At 45.9% G+C, this 23,635-nt stretch overlaps 1 protein-coding gene across 1 annotated transcript; it reads right to left on the reverse strand.

Annotated features, from left to right (window-relative positions):
• Positions 1-1,757: 1,757 nt before the first annotated feature.
• On the reverse strand, positions 1,758-22,081 carry cfap157 (cilia and flagella associated protein 157). Its single transcript, XM_056280284.1, has 8 exons — positions 21,957-22,081; positions 21,121-21,392; positions 19,778-19,931; positions 17,177-17,444; positions 15,169-15,299; positions 8,210-8,360; positions 4,529-4,710; positions 1,758-1,927 (listed from the first exon to the last, which is right to left on the reverse strand). Exons 1-8 carry the CDS (start codon positions 22,022-22,024, stop codon positions 1,789-1,791), a joined length of 1,365 nt encoding a protein of 454 aa, XP_056136259.1. The 5' UTR covers positions 22,025-22,081; the 3' UTR covers positions 1,758-1,788.
• Positions 22,082-23,635: the final 1,554 nt, after the last annotated feature.

A 23,635-nucleotide genomic window follows, 5' to 3' on the forward strand; every position in this document is an offset into this window, starting at 1 on the left:
CCGTCTTGCTCCTACTGACTTTCATTCCTCTTCTCTCCAGTGCATACCTCCACCTCTCCAGGCTCTCCTCCACCTGCACCCTACTCTCACTACAGATCACAATGTCATCCGCAAACATCATCGTCCATGGAGACTCCTGCCTGATCTCGTCTGTCAACCTGTCCACCACCATTGCAAAGAAGAAAGGGCTCAGAGTCGATCGTTGATGTAATCCCACCTCCACCTTGAACCCATCTGTCATTCCAATCACACACCTCACCACTATCACACTTCCCTCCTGCACATGCTGCACCACTCCTACATACTTCTCTGCCACTCCCGACTTCCTCATACAATACCACACCTCCTCTCTCAGCACCCTGTCGTATGCTTTCTCTAAATCTACAAAGACACAATGCAACTCCTTCTGGCCTTCTCTATACTTCTCCATCAACATTCTCAAAGCAAACATTACATCTGTGGTGCTCTTTCCTGGCATGAACCCATACTGCTGCTCGCTGATCATCACCTCTCCTCTTAACCTAGCTTCTATTACTCTTTCCCATATCTTCTTGCTGGGGTAGTAACTACAGCAGTATAAAGCTGATCAACTTTATACCTCTGTAGTTGTTACAGTTCTGCACATCACCCTTATTCTTGAAACAATCTAGTTAAAAACTCCACTGTCGGGCATCCGGGCAGCGTAGCGGTCTATTCTGTTGTCTATCAACACAGGGATCCCGGTTCGAATCCCCGTTACCTCCGGCTTGGTTGGGCGTCCCTACAGACACAATTGGCCGTGTCTGCGGGTGGGAAGCCGGACATGGTTATGTGTCCTGGTAGCTGCACTAGCGCCTCCTCTGGTGGGATGGGGCACCTGTTTGGGGGAGGGGAACTGGTGCGGCTCCACATGTATGGGAGGAGGCATGTGGTAGTCTGCAGCCCTCCCCGGATCGGCAGAGGGGGTGGAGCAGCGACCGAGAAGGCTCAGAAGAGTGGGGTAATTGGCCGGATACAATTGAGGAGAAAAAGGGGGGGGGGGGGACTCCACTGCCATCTCTACTAAACAGCTCCATGCCTCTACCTCCTTTGGCAGTGAACGGTGCTCCCAAATACGCAGAAGCCGCATTCAGTTTTGGAAGAAATTAAAGGAATGCCGGTGGGATATAAAAAAGAAAAGAAAGAAGAGAAAAAAGAACTGACCACAACTCGTCAATACCCATTGTAAGAGCTCTCATTTTATTTCATTTGTCAGACGGTTTGTCTGGATCGATCCTCTTCCGGTTTGACTTTCTGAAGAAACGAGATAAAACCACAGAAAATCAGGTTGTGTTGAAACACAAGGAGGATGAAGGCAGAATGGTTTCAACGTTCAACTCAAACAAAGTATAAATATAATTAAGTTGAATAAGTTGATTTAAAAACGAGTATTTGACTTGCTGCATATGAAGCCGAAGCAGTGCTTCACTATGAACTGATCATCTTACTTTGATTGATGGAATGAAATCATAAGACATTTCGGTATGAATCTGATGAGACACAGAAAAGGAGTCAGAATTTGTTCACGTTGTCCTTCTGCTCTTCAGACATGTGATCAATTTATTCATTTATTTTCTCTTGTTCGGTGATTTTTTTCTACAGAAGTTGTTTTGTTTCTTCATACGTTTGAAATAAAGCTAATAAACTATTCAGCCTAAATTAATTATCCTTCTCTCCTAAAAGGTCAGAAAGAAGGTCAATTTCTATAAGGACAAAAATAACTTCAATGAATTCAGCCAAAGTCACCCTGCGTTAACAGATGGCAGAGATTCACACATCAGACCTGTGGAGCTTCAGGTCGGTGGTTTTGGTGGTTAAGTGGTTCGACGTCTGCCGTGGTACTAGACCCAGACCTCTGGTCCGGAAGTGGGACAGACCAGCACCAGACCTCCCCAACGGCCCTGTATTACTAAACACAATGTAAACCAAGGATGTGTGTGTGTAAATATCAAACTACCTCTTATCTCTTATATAGATAGATATCTACAATTCACACCACACATATACAAATACATGCATTCATAATTATTCATTCATTCATTCATCTTCAGCCACTTCTCCAGGGTCAGATTGCGGTGTCAGCAAGATAAGTAAGGCACTCCAGACATCCCTCTCCCAAGCAATGTCCTCCAGCTCCTCCTGGGGGATCCCAAGGTGTTCCCAGGCCAGACTGGACATGTAGTCCCTCCAGCGAGTTCTGGGTCTACCCCGGGGTCTCCTCCCAGTTGGCTGTGCCCAGTAAACCTCCACAGGAAGGCGGCCAGGAGGCATCCTAATCAGATGCCAGAACCATCTCAACTGGCTCCTTTCGATGCGAAGGAGCAGCAGCCCTACTCCAAGCTCCCTCCGGCTGTCCGAGCTCCTCACCCTATCTCTAAGGCTGAGCCCAGACACCCTACGGAGGAAACTCATTTGAGCTGCTTGTATCTGCGATCTCACCCTTTCGGTCACTACCCAAAGCTCATGACCATAGGTGAGGGTTGGAAAGAAGATTGACTGGTAAATTGAGAGCTTTGCCTTCCGGCTCAGCTCCCTCTTCACCGCAACGGTCCGGTACAACGTCCACATTACTGCTGATGCTGCACCAATCCGCCTGTCAATCTCCCGCTCCATCCTACCCTCACTCATGAACAAGACCCCGAGATACTTGAACTCCTTCACTTGAGGCAACAACTCATCCCCAGCCCGGAGGGAGCAATCCACCATTTTCCGGTAGAGAACCATGGCCTCAGACTTGGAGGTGCTGACTCTCATCCCGGCCATTTCACACTCAGCTGCAAACCGCCCCAGTGTGCGCTGGAGGTTGCGTTCTGATGAAGCCAACAAAACCTCATCATCTGCAAAGAGCAGAGATGCAATTCTGAGGTTCCCAAAACGGACACACTCCTCACCTTGGCTGCATCATGAGATCCTGTCCCTGAATATCACAAACAGAATCGGAGACGAGGGACAACCTTGGCAGAGTCTGACAACCACCGAAAGCGTGTTTGACTTTGTGCCGAGAATGTGGACACAGCTCTCACTTTGGTTCTACAAAGAGCAGATGGCTTGTAGCAATTGCCTCGGTACCCCATACTCCCGCAGTACCCCCCACAGAGTGCCCCGGGGTACACGGTTGTAAGCCTTTCTCCAAGTCCATAAAACACGTGTAGACTGGCTGGTCAAACTCCCATGCCCCCCTCAGCACTTCCGCAAGGGTAGATTTGGTCCGTTGTTCCACGGCCAGGACAGAATCTGCATTGTTCCTGCTGGATCCGAGGTTCGACAGTTGGTCGGAGCCTCCTTTCCAGCACCCTAGAGTAGACCTTCCCAGGGAGGCTGAGCAATGTGATGCTCCCTGGGAAAGTCTATTCATAATTCATTCATAATTATATTCCTTTTTTATTGGGATCATACGTTGTTGTTTTTTTTAATATATTTTATTTCTAAGTTTTTCCGTTTTATATTCAAGACACATGTAAACAAGATAAAACAAAATAAAAAAAATTAACAGAGAAAAAACAAAAACAACAACAAAAAAAAGCTGCCAGATATTTTGGTATATAATATAACTTGGTTCACAGCAGTTTTCAAGAAATTACACAGTCAGGTATTACAAGAGCACAGATAAAAGGTAAAGAGTACTGGGTTGCATCACTACAGACTGCAATTAAAAAAAATTTTCCTTGAGATAGACAATGAATGGACCCCATATGCTCAAGAATCTATTGGGTGCTTTCGATTTATGGAAGCGTATTCCCTCCATCTGTATAATTATGATCATTTCATTGAGCCATTTCTGAAAGCAGGGGGGTGTAGGTGATTTCCAGTCTGTTTGGATCATATTTTGGCAGCTGCCACGCCAACCATCAATGCCGATTTAAAATAACAAATTTCCTAAGTCCATATATGAGGCAAATACATGCATTTTGTTAAAAAAAGGTAAGGAGGAAACGAAACCTGGACATTATAGACCCATCGCTCTCCTCAACTGTGATCAAAAGTTGGTAACAAAAATATTAGCTAACAGACTGGGGAGGCATATTTCGTCAATTATACACCCTGACCAAACAGGGTTTATCCCAGGTAGATTCTCAGTTTGCAATGTACGTAGGCTTCTGAACAATTTATATACCAACCAGGTCGGGGACTCTGGAGCGGCCATCTTGTCCCTCGATACCGAAAAGGCATTTGACCAGATAGAGTGGCCCTATATATTTGAAACACTTGAAAGATTTGGGTTTGGGGATTTCTTTAATGCACTGGTCAAAATGCTGTATCTCTGCCCATCCTCCTCTATCCTCACCAATAGTGGCAGATCTGGGCCTTTTGATGTACAACGTGGGGTCAGACCTGGGATTGGATTTACAGGGGTGCATTTGGTTTTGGTAAAGTGGGGGTTGGGGGGGGTAATTACAAACTACATCTGGTTTAACAGCCTGTACAGAACTGAGCAACTGAATTCTAAATTGGATATGAAACATCAGCAGGATTAATTTCAGCACTGTCCTGATATTTGGGAGTCCCTTACCTGTCAGCAGCTGGGCCTGAGGATTGTGGCTGCGATATTTGACTCTTCATGGGGATAAAATCGGTCAAGGTGGGGCCCGTTCCCAGCACGGCTGCCCCGTCCAGAACTGCCAGCAGCCTTTGCATCATCCGGTTCCTCCGGGCCATGGCGTCGGCCTCAGAGGCCTCCTCCGCTGGTACCACCTGGGGCGGAACAGGAGAGAGGACACATACAGACGTCACTCCATTCATTTGGCTCAATTGCCATGGCAGTAAGGCCGCATGGGGATAATTTATATTTATATATAAATTTATTTAAAAAATTTTGAATTTATAGTAAACCAGGCGACACATTTTCCATTTAGCATTATTAGCATTTTGACAAGACATTAGTTTCTATTGGGGTGAACACATTTAGTAACTTTGTGATGTCATTATTGCTGTTGAGTTCCATATGAGTTGTGTTAATAAATGGTTTCTTGTTTGAGTTACCATGTTGCTGAGGTTGGAACACCTTCCCTTGGCGCTGCAAAAGATGAGACTGCTGGCACAGTGCTGCTGAATACCGGATGTCGGTTCCAGCGCGTACCAACTCATGCCGCATTGGGGGGGGCAAATTAATGTCTGATTTTGTAGTTTACTAAAATTATGTATAGTTTGTAGTCATTGGGTTTTCTGTTAAACTTACTGGACTTGTGAGCAAAGTGGGTTTTTGTGTTTTTTTTAAGTTATTTGTTTGATGTGTTGGTTTTGTTCACCCCCTGTGTCTGATTGGGCGGGTCACTCAGTAGACTAGCTACCCTTGTGTGTCATTTAGTTAGGCGAGTTCGTTCAGTTCAGTCCTAACTTGTAGCTTATTCGAATAGTGTTCTGTTTTAGCTGACCTCTTTTAGGGCCCAGAACTTTTGCTTGATAGTCTTGATTTGTATCTTTTTTGAAGTTTTTGGGTAGTCAAGTCAAATTTATCTATAGAGCACATTTAAAAACAACCTATGTTAACCATACAAGAAACACCAACATAGACAACACGGCAAAAAACTCCGTTCTGGTGTGGGAAGATGGTGGCACAAATTCACATTCGCAGCAGCCTCACCCAGTACCAGTGTGGGAAGATGGCAGCATGAATTCACATTTGCAGCAGCCTCACCCAGTACTGTTGATGCAGTGTCTTTGTCTATGTCAGTGTCTAAGTTTTAGTCTTCATTTGTTGGCTGGGAGAGCTGGCACTGGACTGGCTGTGAGAGCTTGGTCTGTTGCACTGTGGGCCCAGGGACCGCGGCCTTTCCTGGAGCTGCACCCGAGGAGGTAACACCAAGGGTGGTCTGACAGGATGCGGAAGCGGGGCAGGCTGAGCTAACTGCTAGCCCATGCAGACTGGCAGTTCCGATGACACCGAGGGCGGTCTGGCAGCGGCCTCACCTGGCGTTGACTGTGATGTTTTTGATGTCGTCATGTGGAGTAGGGGGAGGTGTGTCAAGGGTTTTTGGCTGGGAGAGCTGGCGCTGGATTGGCTGGGAGGGCTTGGTCTGCTTCGTCCGGTTGCCACAGGGACCACGGCCCCTGCCTGGAGTTGCACCCGAGGAGGAAACACGGAGGGCGGTCTGACAGGACGTGTAATTGGGGCAGGCTAGGCTAACTGCTAGCCCATGCAGACCGGTGGTTCCGACAGTCATCCTGGCCGGCGTTTGTTCCCTTGGACAGCGATTTATATATATATATATATATATATTTATTAGTTTGGATACATGTGTTAGTTTGAATATGTGTGTTCTTGTAGTTCTTGAATGTGTTTTTGTCTGTATGTTGAAGTGCTGTGTGCTGGGGGAAACGGCATTTCGTTTAATTTTATGTGCACAAGTACATAAGGTGAAATGACAAATAAAGTGTTCCTGATTCCTGACATAACTCGTAGGCACAAATAAACAACACATGGACATAGTCACAGCCAAAAATCAGCCACATCAGGGGGCTTCAAATGCTCATAAATTAAAATAAGTTTTGAGCCAGGACTTAAAAGAGTCGATGGAGGGGAAAGCTCTTATAGAGAGGGGAATGCTGTTCACAGTCTTAGGGCAGCAACCGCAAAGGCGCAGTCACAGCTGAGCTTAAGTTTAGATCACGGGACTGCCAGGGGTCCCAAGTCAGACGACCTGACAGACCTAGAGGTGGAATAGAGGGTTAAAAGGAAAGTAAAACCCTTATTTTGATGAAAACACGTGGCTCCTCGTGCCTGCTTGCTTGATCCATGACACTGTGCAAAATTATTTCTTTTCTTTTGGTAATTTATAAAACATAGCCAAATACATTCTGCATAATTTTACATTTCCATAATAGGCTACTTACACTACTGAGGGCAAATTCTACTGATAACTGTCTTTAGCATTTGTCCTTTATTCTTTATACTTGAGCTTTATTATGTGTGTAACTATCAGAACGCGTTTGCTTATGTGTGATCATAATTCTTTAGTTTTCTAACATTCCCACAATAAAGCAATCTATGTCCTAAAGCTTTATTTATGCCAAAATATCAGGAATATATTGTGTGTTTTTTGTGCTTTGCAAAGACATGGTTACATGTTGGCAGGCTCTATGTGTTCAATATAAGGTGATTTTATTATTATTATTATTATGATCTTAACTTCCGGTGTGGGAAGATGGCAGCGCGAACTCACGTTTGCAGCGGCCTCACCCTGTACCAGCTATGCAGTGTCTTTGTCTACGTCTACATCTGCGTCTACGTTTGCGTCATCGTGTGAATCTTTTATCTGGATCTTTGAATTTTTTTTCGCCGTTTAATGGCTGGGAGAACTGGTGTCGGATCAGCTGAGAGCTTGGTCTGCTGCATCCTGTGGGCCTAGGGACCACGGCCCTGCCCGGAGCTGCACCCAAGGGGAAACACCAAGGCGGTCTGACAGGATGCAAGCAGGGCAGGCTAAGCTAACTAGCTAGCCCATGCAGACCGGCAGTTCTGACAGTCATCCTGGCTGGCTTTCGTCCTGTGGACAGTGGAATTTTTGGATTGTGTTGCACCGAATGGGCTGTGTTGAACAGAGTAGCTCAGCAGTTAGCATTGTTGCATCACAGCAATAAGGTCCTGCGTTTGAACTCCAGGTTGTCCCAGGTCCTTTCTGTGTGGAGTTTGTATGTTTGCCCCGTATCTGCATGGATTTCCTCAAGTTTACTCCTGCTTTCTCTCGCCATCAAAAGACATGCATAGGTTAATACCCCTGTTTATGCCCTTGACCAAGGCATGGCAAGAAGAACTAGAGTTGGTCCTCGGGCGCTGTACAAAGGCTTTCTACTGCTCCTAGCTACAGTGTGTGTTGGTATGGGTTAAATGTGGAGGATGAATTTCTCTACAGAGATTAATAAAGTACATTTTATCTTATCTTGTTACTGCTCCCTCTCTCTGGAACTCTCTCCCCAAACACATCAGAGACTGAACCGATCTGTATATATTCAAATCAATAATCAAAACTCACCTCTTCAGAATTGTTTTTAATGTGTGATTAATGTGCGTTTTACACTTTTGGTGTGTTGCTTTTATATTTATTTTATCATACGTAAAGCATCTGAGTATTTTGAAAAGTGCTGTATAAATAAAATGCATTATTATAATTATTATTGTTATTGTTATTACAGTGATACCAGACGTTCCCTGGATGGAAGTCACTCATACATGTGGGCCGGACTGGTCATTTACCTTGAGGGCTTCTTTGACAGCAGAGGCTGCTTCCTTGATGATTCTCTCCAGATGACTCCCCCTCTTTCTCTCTGCTTCTAGCTCCACCCCCAATCGCTCCACCTCCACTCCTCTTTTACTGCATTCCTTCAGCGTCAAATTGTGGTCCTGACTGCAAACAACAGTATGGGAGTATAGCTCAGTGGTAGAGAATTTGACTGCAGATTAAGTAGTCTCCAGTTCAAATCAAAGTTCAAGTTCAGTTCAAAGTCAGCTGGTGGCAGGGTCTTTTCCTATCAGGCCCCGCTCTTGTGGAATAACCTGCCTGCTGCAATCAGACAATCAGAGTCTGTTGAGTCCTTTAAATCCAAACTTAAAACTCATCTTTTTGCCTTACCCTACAATTAGTTGCCTTTAAGTTGAGTGCTTCGCAACCTGTACTGTATGACGGGTTGGTTTCTGCCTCAATGAATTTACCAACCACTGTTCTGCCAACGAGATTATAGAGTATAGATTATTGACTATTGCAAACTGTTCTCTTCTCTCATATGTCCTTTCTCACTCTCTGAATGATGTCTTCTCCTTTCTCTTCTTCTGTGTGTGTGAATGGTGTGATGTGAGTCTCCCTTGGGTGCACGTGCAGTCTGTCCTCCCAGGTCTCCATGGTGATGGTGGTCGGCACCTGGATGCTGCTTGGCATCCCTCTCATCACATTTTCTTTTTATATATCTCATAATTCCATATAATTTTGTTATCCTGTTTCAATGTTATATCCTTCTGTCACTCAGATGTGTGACTAATGTGTTTTTTGTTTTTGTGTTGTCTACATGATGATGCTGGTCACGTGGCTCAGGTCCTGCGCTGTTCTGGTGGCATCTGGACACTGCTTGGCATCCTCCTCATCATATTCTTCATATATCTTATAATTCCATTATAATTCTGTTATCATATTTCAATGTTGTATTGTGTAAATTGCGTAAACACATCATCCATCGCACGTTGTCCATCTTGGGAGAGAGATCCCTCCTCCGTTGCTCTCTCTGAGGTTTCTTCCTATTTTTTCTCCCTGTTAAAGTTTTTTTTTAGGGAGTTGTTCCTTAGCCGATGCGAGGGTCTAAGGACAGGCTGTTGTGTTGCTGTAAAGCCTCCTGAGGCAAATTTGTAATTTGTGATATGGGCTAGACAAATAAAATTGACTTGACTTGACCAGTTTCTATTGTAGATGCGGCAGGCAGGAGCTGTGGTCATAAGGTCATTGGTACCTGTCAAGACAGCAACCTAAGAACCCACTGGTGGACACCGGCGGTGAGGGAAGCCGTCAGGCCGAAGAAGGAGGCCTTTCAGACTTGGTTGGCCCAGGGGTCTCCTGAAGCAGCAGACAGGTACTGGGAGGCCAGAAGGGCTGCCGCTTCGGTGGTCAGGGAAGCAAAAACTCGGGTGTGGGAGGAGTTCGGCGAGGACTTTCGGTTGGCATCAAGGAAGTTTTGGCAAACCATCCGACGACTCGGGAAGCGGAAGCAGGGATTGACTCAGGCTGTGTTCAGCCGGGGAGGGGAACTGTTGACCCGGACTGGGGATGTTGTCGAGCGGTGGAAAGAACACTTTGAGGTGCTCCTGAACCTGACTAACACATCCTTAGTGGAGGAGGTAGAGACTGAAGACTCAGGGGAAGCCCCACCCTTATCCCTGGCAGAGGTCTCTGAGGTAGTTAAAAAGCTCCTCGGTGGCAATGCGCCGGGTGTGGATGAGATTCGCCCTGAGATGCTGAAGGCTCTGGACATTGTTGGGCAGTCTTGATTGACAAGCCTCTTCAGTGTCGCGTGGACATCGGGGACAGTACCTGTGGAGTGGCAGACTGGGGTGGTGGTTCCCATATTCAAAAAGGGGGACCGGAGGGTGCGCTCCAATTATTGGGGCATCACATTGCTCAGCCTCCCTGGGAAAAGTCTACTCTAGGGTGCTCGAAAGGAGGCTCCGACCAATTGTCGAACCTCGGATCCAGCAGGAACAATGCGGATTTGTCCTGGCCGTGGAACAATGGACCAACTCTTTACCCTTGCGGAAGTGCTGAGGGGAGCATGGGAGTTTGACCAGCCAGTCTACATGTGTTTTATGGACTTGGAGAAGGCTTATGACCATGTACCCCAGGGCACTCTGTGGGGGGTACTGCAGGAGTATGGGGTACAGGGGCAGTTGCTACAAGCCATCCGCTCCTTGTAGAACCAAAGTGAGAGCTGTGTCCGCATTCTTGGCACAAAGTCAAACACGCTTTCGGTGGTTTTCAGACTCCGCCAAGGTTGTCCCTTGTCTCTGATTCTGTTTTTGATATTCATGGACAGGATCTCAAGGTGCAGCCAAGGTGAGGAGTGTGTCTGTTGTGGGAACCTCAGAATTGCATCTCTGCTCTTCGCAGATGATGTGGTTTTGTTGGCTTCATCAGAACGCAACCTCCAGCGTGCACTGGGGCAGTTTGCAGCTGAGTGTGAAATGGCCGGGATGAGAGTCAGCACCTCCAAGTCTGAGGCCATGCTTCTCTACTGGAAAATGGTGGATTGCTCCCTCTGGGCTGGGGATGAGTTGTTGCCTCAAGTGAAAGAGTTCAAGTATCTCGGGGTCTTGTTCACGAGTGAGGGTAGGATGGAGCGAGAGATTGACAGACGGATTGGTGCAGCATCAGCAGTAATGCGGACGTTGTCCCGGACCGTTGTGGTGAAGAAGGAGCTGAGCCGGAAGGCAAAGCTCTCAATTTATCAGTCAATCTTCGTTCCAACCCTCACCTATGGTCATGAGCTTTGGGTAGTGACCGAAAGGGTGAGATCACGGATACAAGCGGCTGAAATGATTTTCCTCTGTAGGGTGCCTGGGCTTAGCCTAGGGTGAAGAGACCGGACATCCGGAGGGAGCTTGGAGCAGAGCTGCTGCTCCTTCGCATCGAAAGGAGCCAGTTGAGGTGGTTCGGGCATCTGATTAGGATGCCTCCTGGACGCCTTCCTTTGGAGGTTTACCGGGCATGGCTAACTGGGAGGAGACCCCGGAGTAGACCCAGAGCTCGCTGGAGGGACTACATGTCCAATCTGGTCTGGGAATGCTTTGGGATCCCCCAGGAGGAGCTGGAGGGTGTTGCTGGGGAGAGGGACGTCTGGAGTGCCCTACTAAACTTGCTGCCACCATGACCTGACCCCGGAAAAGCAGCTGATGATGAATGAATGAATGATGATGACTTGACCAGCAAAACCATAACACCATTAAATATAATAATATGACTGGTAAATATTGTAATGGGACTAATAAATGTTATGAACGAACATGACTAGTAAATATCATGGTATGATAATGACCAACAATATCATAATATGACTGAAGACGAACGAACATGACTAGTAAATATCATGGTATAATATGACCAACAATATCATAATATGACCCTCTACAATTTGCATTTCGAACCAACAGGGATTGCAGGAAGCTACTATAACTACTCAACTTCATATACAAGCACTTACAGGGTAGTAAAAACCATGCTAGATTATTGTTTGTGGACTTTTCATTTGCTTGCAACACCACACAGCCCCGCCTCACAGAACGCTTTGGGTTGGACTCAACATTTTGAGCTAGATTTTGGACTTCCTCACAAACAGATTCTGAGACTAAATAAACATCTCTCTGGACTGTCTAGAAAAGGGGTAGGCAACCCTTTGGATATCCCGTGCCACTATACAAAGTTTAAAAAAAAAATCACACACAGCATGCTGTGTTGCTGTAAAGCTCACTGAGGCAAATTTGTAATTTGTGATATTGGGCTATACAAATAAAACTGACTTGCCTTGACCCAAGTGCCAGTTCATTTTCATAATGAGCATTTATCTATTTATTGATTTATTGCTGCTGCTCGTCTCCCCGTCAAAAGATCTGCGCTACACACAAACACACACACTTTATTAGCGCAAATGTATGAAAATTACTGGGGCACATAAAGAAAATTAACTCAATCTTACTGATTTAGTATGACTCTTGTTTGTCGCAACATCTGGTAACCACTTCAAGACACAGAATGTTGTCTACATCCACACTCTCGTCAAGAGCTATGCTGAATACTGACGCATCTTTCAATCCCAGTTTGCTGGTGTCTTACGTTTTCAGCCATGTCTGTAATGCGCCGGGGTGTGACACAAAATTCTGGGCCCTATAAATAAGCAGTCTCTGTGGGCCCCTTTCCTCTTTTGTCTCTCACGCCTCCCTTTTTTGAGTTCTAGCATACTGTATATTATTTACAGTGGTAGTAGGAGTTAGCTAGCCACCTTTCTTTTAAAAGCTCCTAGCTCACCTTTCTTTTGGAAGAAATTACTCAACAGTTGTTTTCTCTCGGTTTGCCTTCCCTTCCTTTCCTTTTTTATTTTCTGGAACCCAGATTTTGCTTTCTTTGGGAAAGACATGACTCTGAGCTCATGCTTGTATCAGCAGTCACTCACGACAGGACTAGATGAGCTGCATTGAGAGATGCTCATGAGGGGTGGACTAAACCATTTTGCACCTTTTGTTAAGGGGTGAGAGGGGCCTCAGAGAGAGGTGAGGGGCCTCAGAGAGCCTCCACTATTTTCTTTAAGTCCCTCAACCGATGTGTTGAGCCAATTTTAACTGAAGTTATGACACTAATTAGGTAGAAATAAACATTTGCAAACTAAACCAAACTTTTAATTCCAGGCTTCCCAAGCCCCGCTCCCTTCTGGGCCCTGGTAGGTCCTTCCCCCTTTCCCCCCCATTTCTTTGATCCTGTTGATGGTTGTGTCCTTGTTTGGTAACCCATCAAATATGACCTGCGAACTGCTGAGGAAAGCCTCCTTTACATACTCTCCATCGGAGAATAGCTTCCCATGTTAAGTAATGCACTGTACGACTTCATAACTGTCCTCTGTAGCTTGCTTCTTGGCGGCACACAGGCTGTAAACACGCTGTTTTGCTTCCCGTACTGGCCCACTGCCCTCTGGGTTGATTCAGCTTTATCAGCCGTTGATGTTTTTTCTCAGGCCTTGTTTCGAAATGACGTTTAACATTTTAAGTTCGACACACTTTCGCAGCAGAGAGTACACACGGCTCGGTCTTTTCATGAAATAAACCCGAATTCGTTTGTCCAAGACCGCTGAAAGAGGTGAATGTTAGATAATATTGTGTCTGCCATCGTCAGTTCTTGACATAAAGCAAAACAGAAAGCTAGCTAGCTATGCTACGTTGTCACTACTGCTGTGATGCTGCGCTCGTGGGCAGATCAGTGGGAGGGGGAGGGGCATGATACATTATGTCACTTGTGTACAGTCTTGCTGTCAAAAACAGTGGTGTATTTTGAATCTAATTAATTATTTTAGTATTAATTTAAATTGAATCATTCGTTTAGTTCACCATTAGGCTATATTTTATATGGAAAATATTTTTTATTAAACTTTTTTTTTTATTGAATTTCTCCATGTGCTCGTGTTAATGGGCTCATATAGATTGCCGACCCCTGGTCTAGAACATCAACTGGCTCCCCCTAAGGCTGTGGCCTCTCTCCCTGGTTACATATTATGTAACCGGGGAGAGAGGCCACAGGTTGTCAAACTCACTATGACAATGACTGTCATAGTGAGTTTGACAACCATCACATTGTAAAGTTTGCAGATGATACAGTTATAGTGAGCCTGCTGAACTATGCTGAAATGTCTCATGGTCCTTCTTTAAACTATTTTTTGAATTTGTGTAAAGAAGCCTTTTTAGAATTGAATGTGACAAAAACCAAAGACATGTGCATTGATTTCAGATGTCACCACCCAACTCTTGTGTGTGTAAACCTCTTTTCTAGTCTGGACCTCAATCTCAACCGAGCTCACACAGGTCCCCCTGCTCCGGCGGCACTATACGGCGTTGGTGGTTGTGCGCTCTGAGGGCTGACGAAGTGGCAGCAGTGACGGGAGCTGTCGGAGTTGGACCCTCCCTTGACCCAGAGTTCAGGACAACTGCCCCGGTGTTCCCCCGGTGTCAGCGGCCCTGTGTGTACCTCTATCCATATGCTTGATTAATGATGCCGTTGCGTCTGTCAGCTGTGTGTGTGTGAATATGTGGCCGCTGTGCCAGGCTATGTGATGTGGTTAATGTTCGTCTTGGTGTCTCTGATGATGTATGAGTCTTGTATGATTAAACCGTGGTGCATTTAGGCAAGTATAGTTGCAACGGCCTATTTTGGTTAACATTTGTGTTTCAGAACCTATTCAGAACCTGATTTTCTCTGTGCCCACCCACACTGTGATTTCTGCCTACGCCACAGATTTGCAGCAGGAATTATCTGTTAATTACTGACTCTCCGATAAATTACTTTGGATCAAAGCATCTGCAAATTAGTAAATCAAAAAATGTAAGACAGCTCACACTCTTTCCTCCGCGAACTACGCAGCAATCGTAGCAAACTCAAGGTTTTTTTTTTACATTTGTTTCTATTAATTTATGTTGCATTGGTTTGCCTGATTTGCTTTGATTCGTGGCTATTAACATTGCTGAATGACAAAGATCAAAATTTAATACAGGCTTTCATTCCCACTATGGCCTCCCATGATGCGGTGAGGTGATTCAGATATTTGTTTCAAGTTGTTTCCGCATTGAATATCGCTGCTTTTGTTGACCCTACTGACACCACTGGTGATACTAGGTACTGCAGTGGTGTTTGACCAATCCCAGAGATCCATTCAAAATGAAAATGAGTCACCAGTCCTGTTGTGTCATCACCTTCCCCATGGAACCGTTTTTTTTTTTTTTGCAAAGTCCTACCAACGTGTTCAAGATTTGGACATTTATGGATTAGTCATCGTTTTAAATATGCCAGCAATAGAAAGCATCAAAAAGCACATTTGTGTGTCTGTAAATCTGCAGGACTGTGGCTTCAATGACAGTAGAAGACAGACAGTAAATATGTCTTGAGCAGAGTATCATTAAGGACCGTGTGGTGCGACAGTCACCTGAGCGTTGCTATGTTATCCAGGAGGCCCTGGTGTTTGGTCTGGAGCAGCTGGTGTTCCTCGTGGGCGGAGCTAAGATTCTCTAGCTCCGTTTGCTGTTGCTTACACTTCTCTGTGAGCTGCTGCACCACCTAGTGGAGAGGGGAGGTAGAGCCATGTCAGAAGGTTTTGGTGAATAAAATTATTATGCTAATGTAGTCTCCAGACTGACTTTCCAGCCTCCAGAAGAATTATTTTAAACTTCATATCCTTGCTCATGTGGCTTGAGTTGGATTACTTCTTCTAATATCATGTATTCAATGAAGTCTGTGGTGCTGTACAACTAAAAGGTAAAATACCAGAAAGTTAAATCAGTTCATCTGATTCACCTTAGCAACAGGACCACCCTTAACACTGACCACTGTCTGCTCCTGAAGCTGTCTCTTAAGCCCACGTACTTCCCATACTAGGGGCAGTACTACAGGCAGAAGACTACAGTACTATAGGCAGCAGACTACAGTACTATAGGCAAAAGACTGCAGTACTATAGGCAGAAAGATGGGTGCGGTATGGGTTCCCCAGTTTCACTTATAGTTGCCAACTTGTATATGGAGGAAGTGGAAAAGAGGGCTCTGATGTTCTATCCAGGGACACCACCTAGCCATTGGTTCTGATTTGTGAACGACACCTGGGTTAAAATTAAAACTCAGGATGTAGCACATTTCACCGACCACATTAATTCTGTGGACAACCACATCAAGTTCACCAGGGAGGATGTGAAAAATGACAGGTTAGCCTTCTTACACTGTGAAATTGCAATTGGTGATGGGGGACATTTGACTGTTGATGTTTACCGTAAACCAACACATACTGACCAGTGTTTGACTCTCATCATCCACTGGAGCACAAACTAGGAGTCATCGGGACGCTGTACCACCGAGCTGACAACGTCCCCACCGACACAGCAGCCGGGGAAGTGGAGAAATCCCACATTAAACAGGCCCTGGTTAAGTGTGGTTATCCTAACTGGGCGTTTGTCAAAGCCAGGAAGACGCCCGAACAGTGCACCAGCTGATCAAAGAGAAGGGAAGGACAACAGCTGCCACAGCATAAACGAGTGGTGATTCTGTATGTGGCGTGACTTGTACACTGGGGAAACTAAGCAGACTCTGGTGAAGAGGATGGCACAACACAGGAGAGCTACCTCGCTGGGCCAGGACTCCGCAGTCTACACCCATCTGCAGGCCAGTGGCCACTCTTTCAAGGATGAAGATGTGCACATCCTTGATAGGGAGGAACACTGGTTTGAACGGGGAGTCAAAGAGGCCGTCTATGTGAAGAGGGAACGACCATCCCTGAACCGAGGAAGGGGGGCTAAGTGTACATCTGTCACCATCTTACAATGCTGTGATTGTAGCCATTCCCCAACCTCTGTGAATTGTACACGTGGCCATTGCAAGTCTAAATAATGGTCACGGCAATTCGCATTTCTAACAGAGCGGCGGTTTTGGTTGTTATGCAACTCTGCTACTCATAAGGGCGGGGATACCTGCAGTCAGCCAAGAGTGACAAAGTCACTTAGATCAGTGATGAAAAGTTTCTCCCACTACACCATGTGTCCAGGTGAACTGGTTCAACGTCCTGGGATTTCCTTACCTGGATTATTGAGCATGCATCAAAACAAAAGGTAAAATGTATAATATTTCTGCTCTCCTGCCCAACATGACTGATAAAGATCGTAATGTGACCAGTAAATATCATGACTAGAAATTAGCATGATATGACTAGCAAATGATATGACTAGCAAATACGAGTCATTGCCACAATCACCGACATTGACGTGACATGTGCGCACACATGTAGCGAATTCAGGGGGGCAGCTGGGAACCAACGCAGCCGGGATGCGAACCCGGGTCTCCTACTATGTTAACCAGTTGACTAAAGGGGCCGACCCATTAGCTAGCTAGCGAGTCTATTTATCCGTGCATGTTACACACACACACACACACACACACACACACACACACACCTTCAGCTGGCTGCGATTCTGGCGGGTTATCTGCTTGAGGATCGATTCTAAAACCTCCACCTCCAGTCGGAGTTGCTGCTCCTTGCTGCATGCTGCACGGTTCTCCCCCAGGAGGGCGCAGTTCTGCTCGGACAGCTGGCCCAGCTGGACCCGGTACGCCATGTTCTCGTGGATGGCCCGCGCCGTCGTGTCCTGCATCTGCCGACCCAACTGGTCCCGGAGCTCCACCTCCTTCGCTGCCATGCGCCTCTGCATCTCCTCCTCCAACCTGCCAAGGAGCGTGGGCCGTCCGTCATGTCATAAAACATGATTGAAAAACGGGCCAAAGAGCTTTGCAGCTTTATTTATTTATTTATTTATGATTTTTCCCTTTTTCTCCCAATTTAGTGGCCAATCGATTCCTATTTTAATTCAAACCCCCACCCTCGTACTGCATGCGTTCGCCAACTGCATCTCTCCGGCCGGCAGTCTCGAAGGAGACGCCTCCCCACTTTCGTGACAAGGTGACTCCAGGCCGAACCACTGCTTTTTCCCCACACACATAGAGACGCACTCATGTGACGAACACAAGCCGACTCCCACCCCCGAAGACAGCGCTGCCAATTATTGCTGCTTCATCGAGTCCGGCCATAGTCGGATATGATGAGACCGGGGCGCGAACCCTGATCCCCAGTGGGCAACTGCATCGACACAAAGCCGATGCTTAGACCGCTACGCCACCGCGGACTAGAGCTTTGCAGTTTAAAATAAAATAAAGGAGACAACCCAAGTTCGCCATTGACATGTCAGCTGTGTAAACTCTCTGAACGCAATGCCACCATTTACATCTGAACTGACTCCGGTTTCAGATCCACAATCTAAACCAGAAAGTCAATTACAAGTGAACTAGAAAAGAAAAGGTAAGGGCGACTGCAGGCCTGCCGTGTATGTCTCTATATGATGAAACACAAGCACCCAGATTCTTTTTTTTTCCCTCCCTTTCCCCCCCCCAATTGTATCTGGCCAATTACCCCACTCTTCCGAGCTGTCCCGGTCGTTGCTCCACCCCCGATCTGGGGAGGGCTGCAGACTACCACATGCCTCCTCCGATACTTGTGGAGTCGCCAGCCGCTTCTCCTAGACAGCGAAGAATCTTTGGCCCAAATATGGCCCACATCTGCAGTTATCTTACGGCCCACATTTGGCCTTGAATGACGGCGTTGACTCAGGGTGAGTGTGGCTGCCTCAACTCAGCCACAGGGCCACCTTTCGGGCTTCTTCTGGCCCACACAGCATTAATTTGGACCACATCTGGCCCACATAGTATGTGCTGTAACCAAAGTCAAGCCCGGTTCATTACATTTGGGCCACGTCTGGCCCACACAACACTTGCCGTAACCCAAGTGAGGTCCGGCTTATGACATTTGGGCCACGTCTGGCCCACACAACAATTGCCAGTGCCGTAACTGAGCCGTAAGTACCAAAAGTGCCCCAGATTAGGCCCAAATGTGTCTGCTATCTGGGTTTTCACCTGACAGTGAGGAGTTTCGACAGGGGGACGTAGCGCGTGGGAGGATCACGCCATTCCCCCCGAACAGGTGCCCCGACCGACCAGAGGTGCTAGTGCAGCAACCAGAACGCATAACCCCCTTCCAGCTTCCCACCTACAGACACGGCCAATTGTGTCTATGGGGACGCTCGACTAAGCCAGAGGTAACACAGGGACTCAATCTGGCGATCCCCGTGTTGGTAGGTAACGGAATAGACCGCCATGCTACCTGAACGCCCCCTAAGCACCCAGATTTTTGAAGACAAACGTTTAGTTCAATCCACCTGTTCTCATCTTCCTTGTATTATAAGTTTTTTGCAATGAGAATGAATTACAAAACAGACATTTCAACGGTTTGAAAGCCTATTTCCTGGGGAAACGTGCTGACTTTCCGAGTGTTTGTCCCAAAAACCAACCTAAAATGTAAAGAATACGGAACAAGTCACAGGTGCTGATCTAAGTGAATCGCAGATTAATACGTCATTATTTTCTCCATGTGAAAGGTGGAGGTGGTGCGGTGGTTGGAGATACAGACAGTCTTCCAGTAGAACAGCTTGATGTAGGAGGCAGAGAGAAACAGACCCGTTGACTCTGATTTTCTGGGACTACAAACCAGGTGTAGCAGGACTACAAACCAGGTGTAGGAGCCATTGTGAATGGTGTGCCATCAGCTCAGCAGTAAACAGTCCCTACTCTTGTAAACATGGATCCTGGGACCAAAGCTAACGCAGACAGTCTGATGTATTACAGACTACGTCAGGTCACACTATATGGGAACATTGTTGTACAGTCTTATTGGTTGTCATGGACACATCAACATCATGTTTCAGTCTTTTTTTCTTTTTTCCTGTTTCAGTAGGAACGTGTTTACTGCCGCACCAGTGTTCGTCCTACCTGGTCAAAACATCTCAACAGTAGCAGACGGAGACTGGAGAGAGTCTCCAGCCATGGTGAAGATGACTGGTAGTGTTGTGGAGCCTGACTCCATCATGCACATGGAGAACATAATGGAGGAACGTTGCAGATTTGAGCTTTAAATTAGTCCAGCATAACAGTAGAGTGATGTAACAAACCTGTCTTTGTCCAGGTCGGCTTTCAACTCCAGCTCGTAGATGGCGGTACTGTGCTCCTTCCTCTCACCAGCCAGCTGTCTGTCCAGAGTCGACAAGTCTCCCATCAGCTTCTCCCTCTGCTCCCGAAACTCCTCCAGAGCGGCCAGCTTCTCCGCTGGGCAGGAGAGAAGAGCAGCAGGTGCAGTGGATTTAATCAGACCAGAGGTGGTAAAATCAGACACAGATAATGAGTGGCCACATCAGAGACAGAGGAACTAATATGAATCACAGTATTCACGTTTCAGAATAATACAACGCACACCTTTTTTTTAAAGAGCATCAGAGACTGTCCACCAAAAAACTACCCCAGAGGTCGTTTGTACAAGCAGTTTATTACAACCTATAGTTACATTTTAAAGTTAAGCGACCTTTAGCGGTCGTGCTGCCAATAGCAATCTTAGTTACTATACTAGACGGCGAAACAACACAAAAACGCACTGACTACATATTCTATTGTTATCAAGTTGTTTTTAATCACTATTTACTGACGACTCACCTTTATTAGCCTGTCTACTATGAGGCTTTGTAAAAAGGATGTCAACAAATAGATAAAAACCCACAATATACAGAGGCGAAAAGTATCTGTGGCCGTTGGTAGGGGCGCTAGTTTAAGAAACGTTCCTGTGGGTCATATTAGAGGGTATGCGACCTATATGTGGTCGTATGGGTTGGAGGACTTGTACAAACGAGCTATGGGGTCGTTTTTTGGTGGAGGGCAGTCTCCTCTGTTTTGTTTATCCCATAAAACAGATTTCGGAAGAGGTTTTTATTATGGAATAGACTACCAAGACTGCGTTCAGTTTTCATGTGTGGTCTCACTAATTGAACCCTAACCTTGATAGTAGAGTTTAAGTGCTTCATTCAAGTGCTCTATCACATGGTGAAACACACTGCTCAACGGCAAGGTGTGCATAGTATATATATTGACAGTTCAATGTATGCTACACTGTTTTGATAAAACTTATGTATTCATTTAGTGCCTCATTAAAGGTTATTGTGAGTCTGCTCCTGCTTGTCTACTCTGTCCATGCAGCACCTAGTCCATGTCTATAATAATAATAACAATAATCATCATCATTACACTTATATAGTGCTTTCTATCTGTCCTGGAGGAGGAATCGCTCTTCTGATGCTCTCCCTTTTTGCTGTTGAGTTTTTCCCTCATCTGAAATGAGGCTCTAAGGATTGCATTGTCACTTATTCAATACTCATCCTTCGCAGAGTGCAATGTGATGTTAAAGCCCTCTGGGACTGAAGTGTGATTTAGGCGGATTAAAGCAAATCTTAGTCCACCATCTTCTCACCAAGTGTCCTGTTTTCTGAGCAGAGCTTGTCCATCCTCTCCTCGGACTCCTGCTGCAGCTGGCTGAGCTGCAGCTCCAAAGATCCAATCTGACGCTCCTTGGTTTGCTGGAGACGAACCAGACGCTCCGACAGGTCAGCCAGCTCATCCTCCTTCTGTTTCAAGGAGTGTTTCAGATACTCGGTAATGTCTTTGGTGTCCTCCTGCAAAGACTTGTACCGGGAGGAGAACTTGTTTTTCTGCACCACCAGCTCCTCATATTTCTGCTGAGCTCTGGAGGACCAAGAGAAGGACAGGTACAGCCCAATTCTTGCAAACTTATAGGCATACATGTGACAGGTGTACATATGATAAGAATGCATATGACAGCTATGACAGGTGTGTATACAATAGGTGTGAATATTCGACACTGTCAGGTATCTGAATATATTCTAGCCGTCACATCACGGGGTTACAAATGTGGTCTGCAGATAAATGAAAAGTTTGCGTTGTATTGATTAATTTTTATATTATTCATTGTAGTATACCGGGCTATCCACTAGTGGGCAAGAGAGGGTCTGTGAAGGCAGATGCTGGGACAGAGAAGAAGAATCAGAGCAGCATATCAGCAAGAGAAGAAGCAAAGTGAATTTGTTCACCTTTTATAACAATAAAGTACCCCAAACGCTGACCACCTTAGTCAACTTACTATACTCACAAAGCATAATCAAACCATGAGGCATCTACTTACACGGACACGGAAACGATCTGATAATTTAGGCAAGATTATAACGACGTTCCGTGTTGTTTCCCCGCCCCCTCCCAAAAGCCGCCTGTCAATCAAAACGCAAGCCTCACCTCTCCAGCTGACTCTCTAAATTTTGGACTCGCGACAAATAAAACTCCCTCCCTTTAGCGTCGGACATGTCTTCTTCTTCCGCTCGGGCGTCCTTTTCTCCCAGCTTTTCTCCTTTTATCTTCGCTTTCTTTTCATTATTTTACCAACAGTCGAGCGTAACGCGGAGGGGGGAACCCGAACACACGCTGTTGCCAGGCAACGACAACGCGTCGCGGACCTCCGGAAGTGGTCCCGGTTAAACCGGAACACGCGCTTTTCACGACGCAAACACGCAGCGTCCCGATACTAAAAACCACAAACCAGCGATACAACAACAAGGGCATCACACGTGATGCACGAACCTCTTAGAGAAAAACAAAAAGAAGACAAACACGAGTAACAGTGTGCGTTGAGACTGTCCTCCACCAAAAAAACGACCCCATAGCAGCTTATAGCGCTATAGTTACGTTTGAAAGTTAAGCGACCTCTAGCGGTCGGCTGCCAATAACAATCTTAGTTACCATACTAGACGGCGAAACAACACAAAAACGCACTGACTACATATTCTGTAGTCAGTGCGTTGTACAATGGATGTCAACAAGTAGATAAAAACCCACAATTAACAGAGGCGAAAAGTATCTGTGGCATATGTCCTGCCACCGGTAGGAGGCGCTAATTTAGGAAACGATCCCGTGGGATGACCTATGTAGTCGTATGGGTTGGAGGACTTGTTGCTTACAATAAAGACGAAAATCAAAGCATAATGGGTAAGTCATTGCCCATCTTAAATGAGAGAAAAACTAATATTCAACGCATGGCTGCAACCCAATTTCACAGAATAAGAGAGAAATATTCTGAGCAGGAAATCTGAAGCCCCTCCCCCCAACTCCAGTCTATGGATTTAATGATCTCTTTAGGTGTAATATGTTCTATAAAATGACAGAAATTATGGGCACCATCTCTCATTTAAACCAACCAACCAATCAATAAATCAATCAATTAATCAATCAATCTCTATCTATTTGAACAAAAAGAAGGTAATGATAAAAAAGAACACTACTGGGTTCCGCAGCAACAGACACATCATAAAGTTTGCTGACGATTCAGTTTTTGTTGCCGGTGGAGGAACAGGATCAGGAGCCAGCGGTGGATGACTGTGGCTTGGTGTGATGAGTCTTTCCTCCATCTAACTGTGTCAAAAACGAAAAAAGTACCATTTCTTTCAGAAAGTCACTACCAAGTCCACTGCCGGCTGTTGTAAAAGGTGTGGACATTGACCTGGTGGAGAGCTACACGTGTTGTTCTTGATAACAAGCTGTGTTTTGAATCCCACGTTGACGCTACCTCTAAAAAGGTCTCGTCAAGTCCATTTTTATTTATATAGCCCAATACCACAAATTACAAATTTCTTCCCTGGAAAAAAAAAACTCTTTCAGCATTTCTTCTAAGACAATGATTGTCTTTTACAGAAGTTTCATCGAATCCGTTTTAACCTTTTGTATCGCTGCTTGGTTTGGAGACCTAATAAGAACAGATTTGGCGGTCTTGTTAAAACCAGTAAGACCTCAGGCAGCAGTCAGGCCAGCTGGGTCATTTATAACAGGCAGGTCCTCGGGATGCCTAAAGCTGTGTTGGACTGCCAGGACCATCCACTCTACGGGCAGGTTGACTTGTTGTCCTCAGGCCGCCTCAGGGCTCC

The sequence above is a fragment of the Lampris incognitus genome, chromosome 1, assembly GCF_029633865.1.
Source record: "Lampris incognitus isolate fLamInc1 chromosome 1, fLamInc1.hap2, whole genome shotgun sequence".
NCBI lineage: Eukaryota > Metazoa > Chordata > Actinopteri > Lampriformes > Lampridae > Lampris > Lampris incognitus.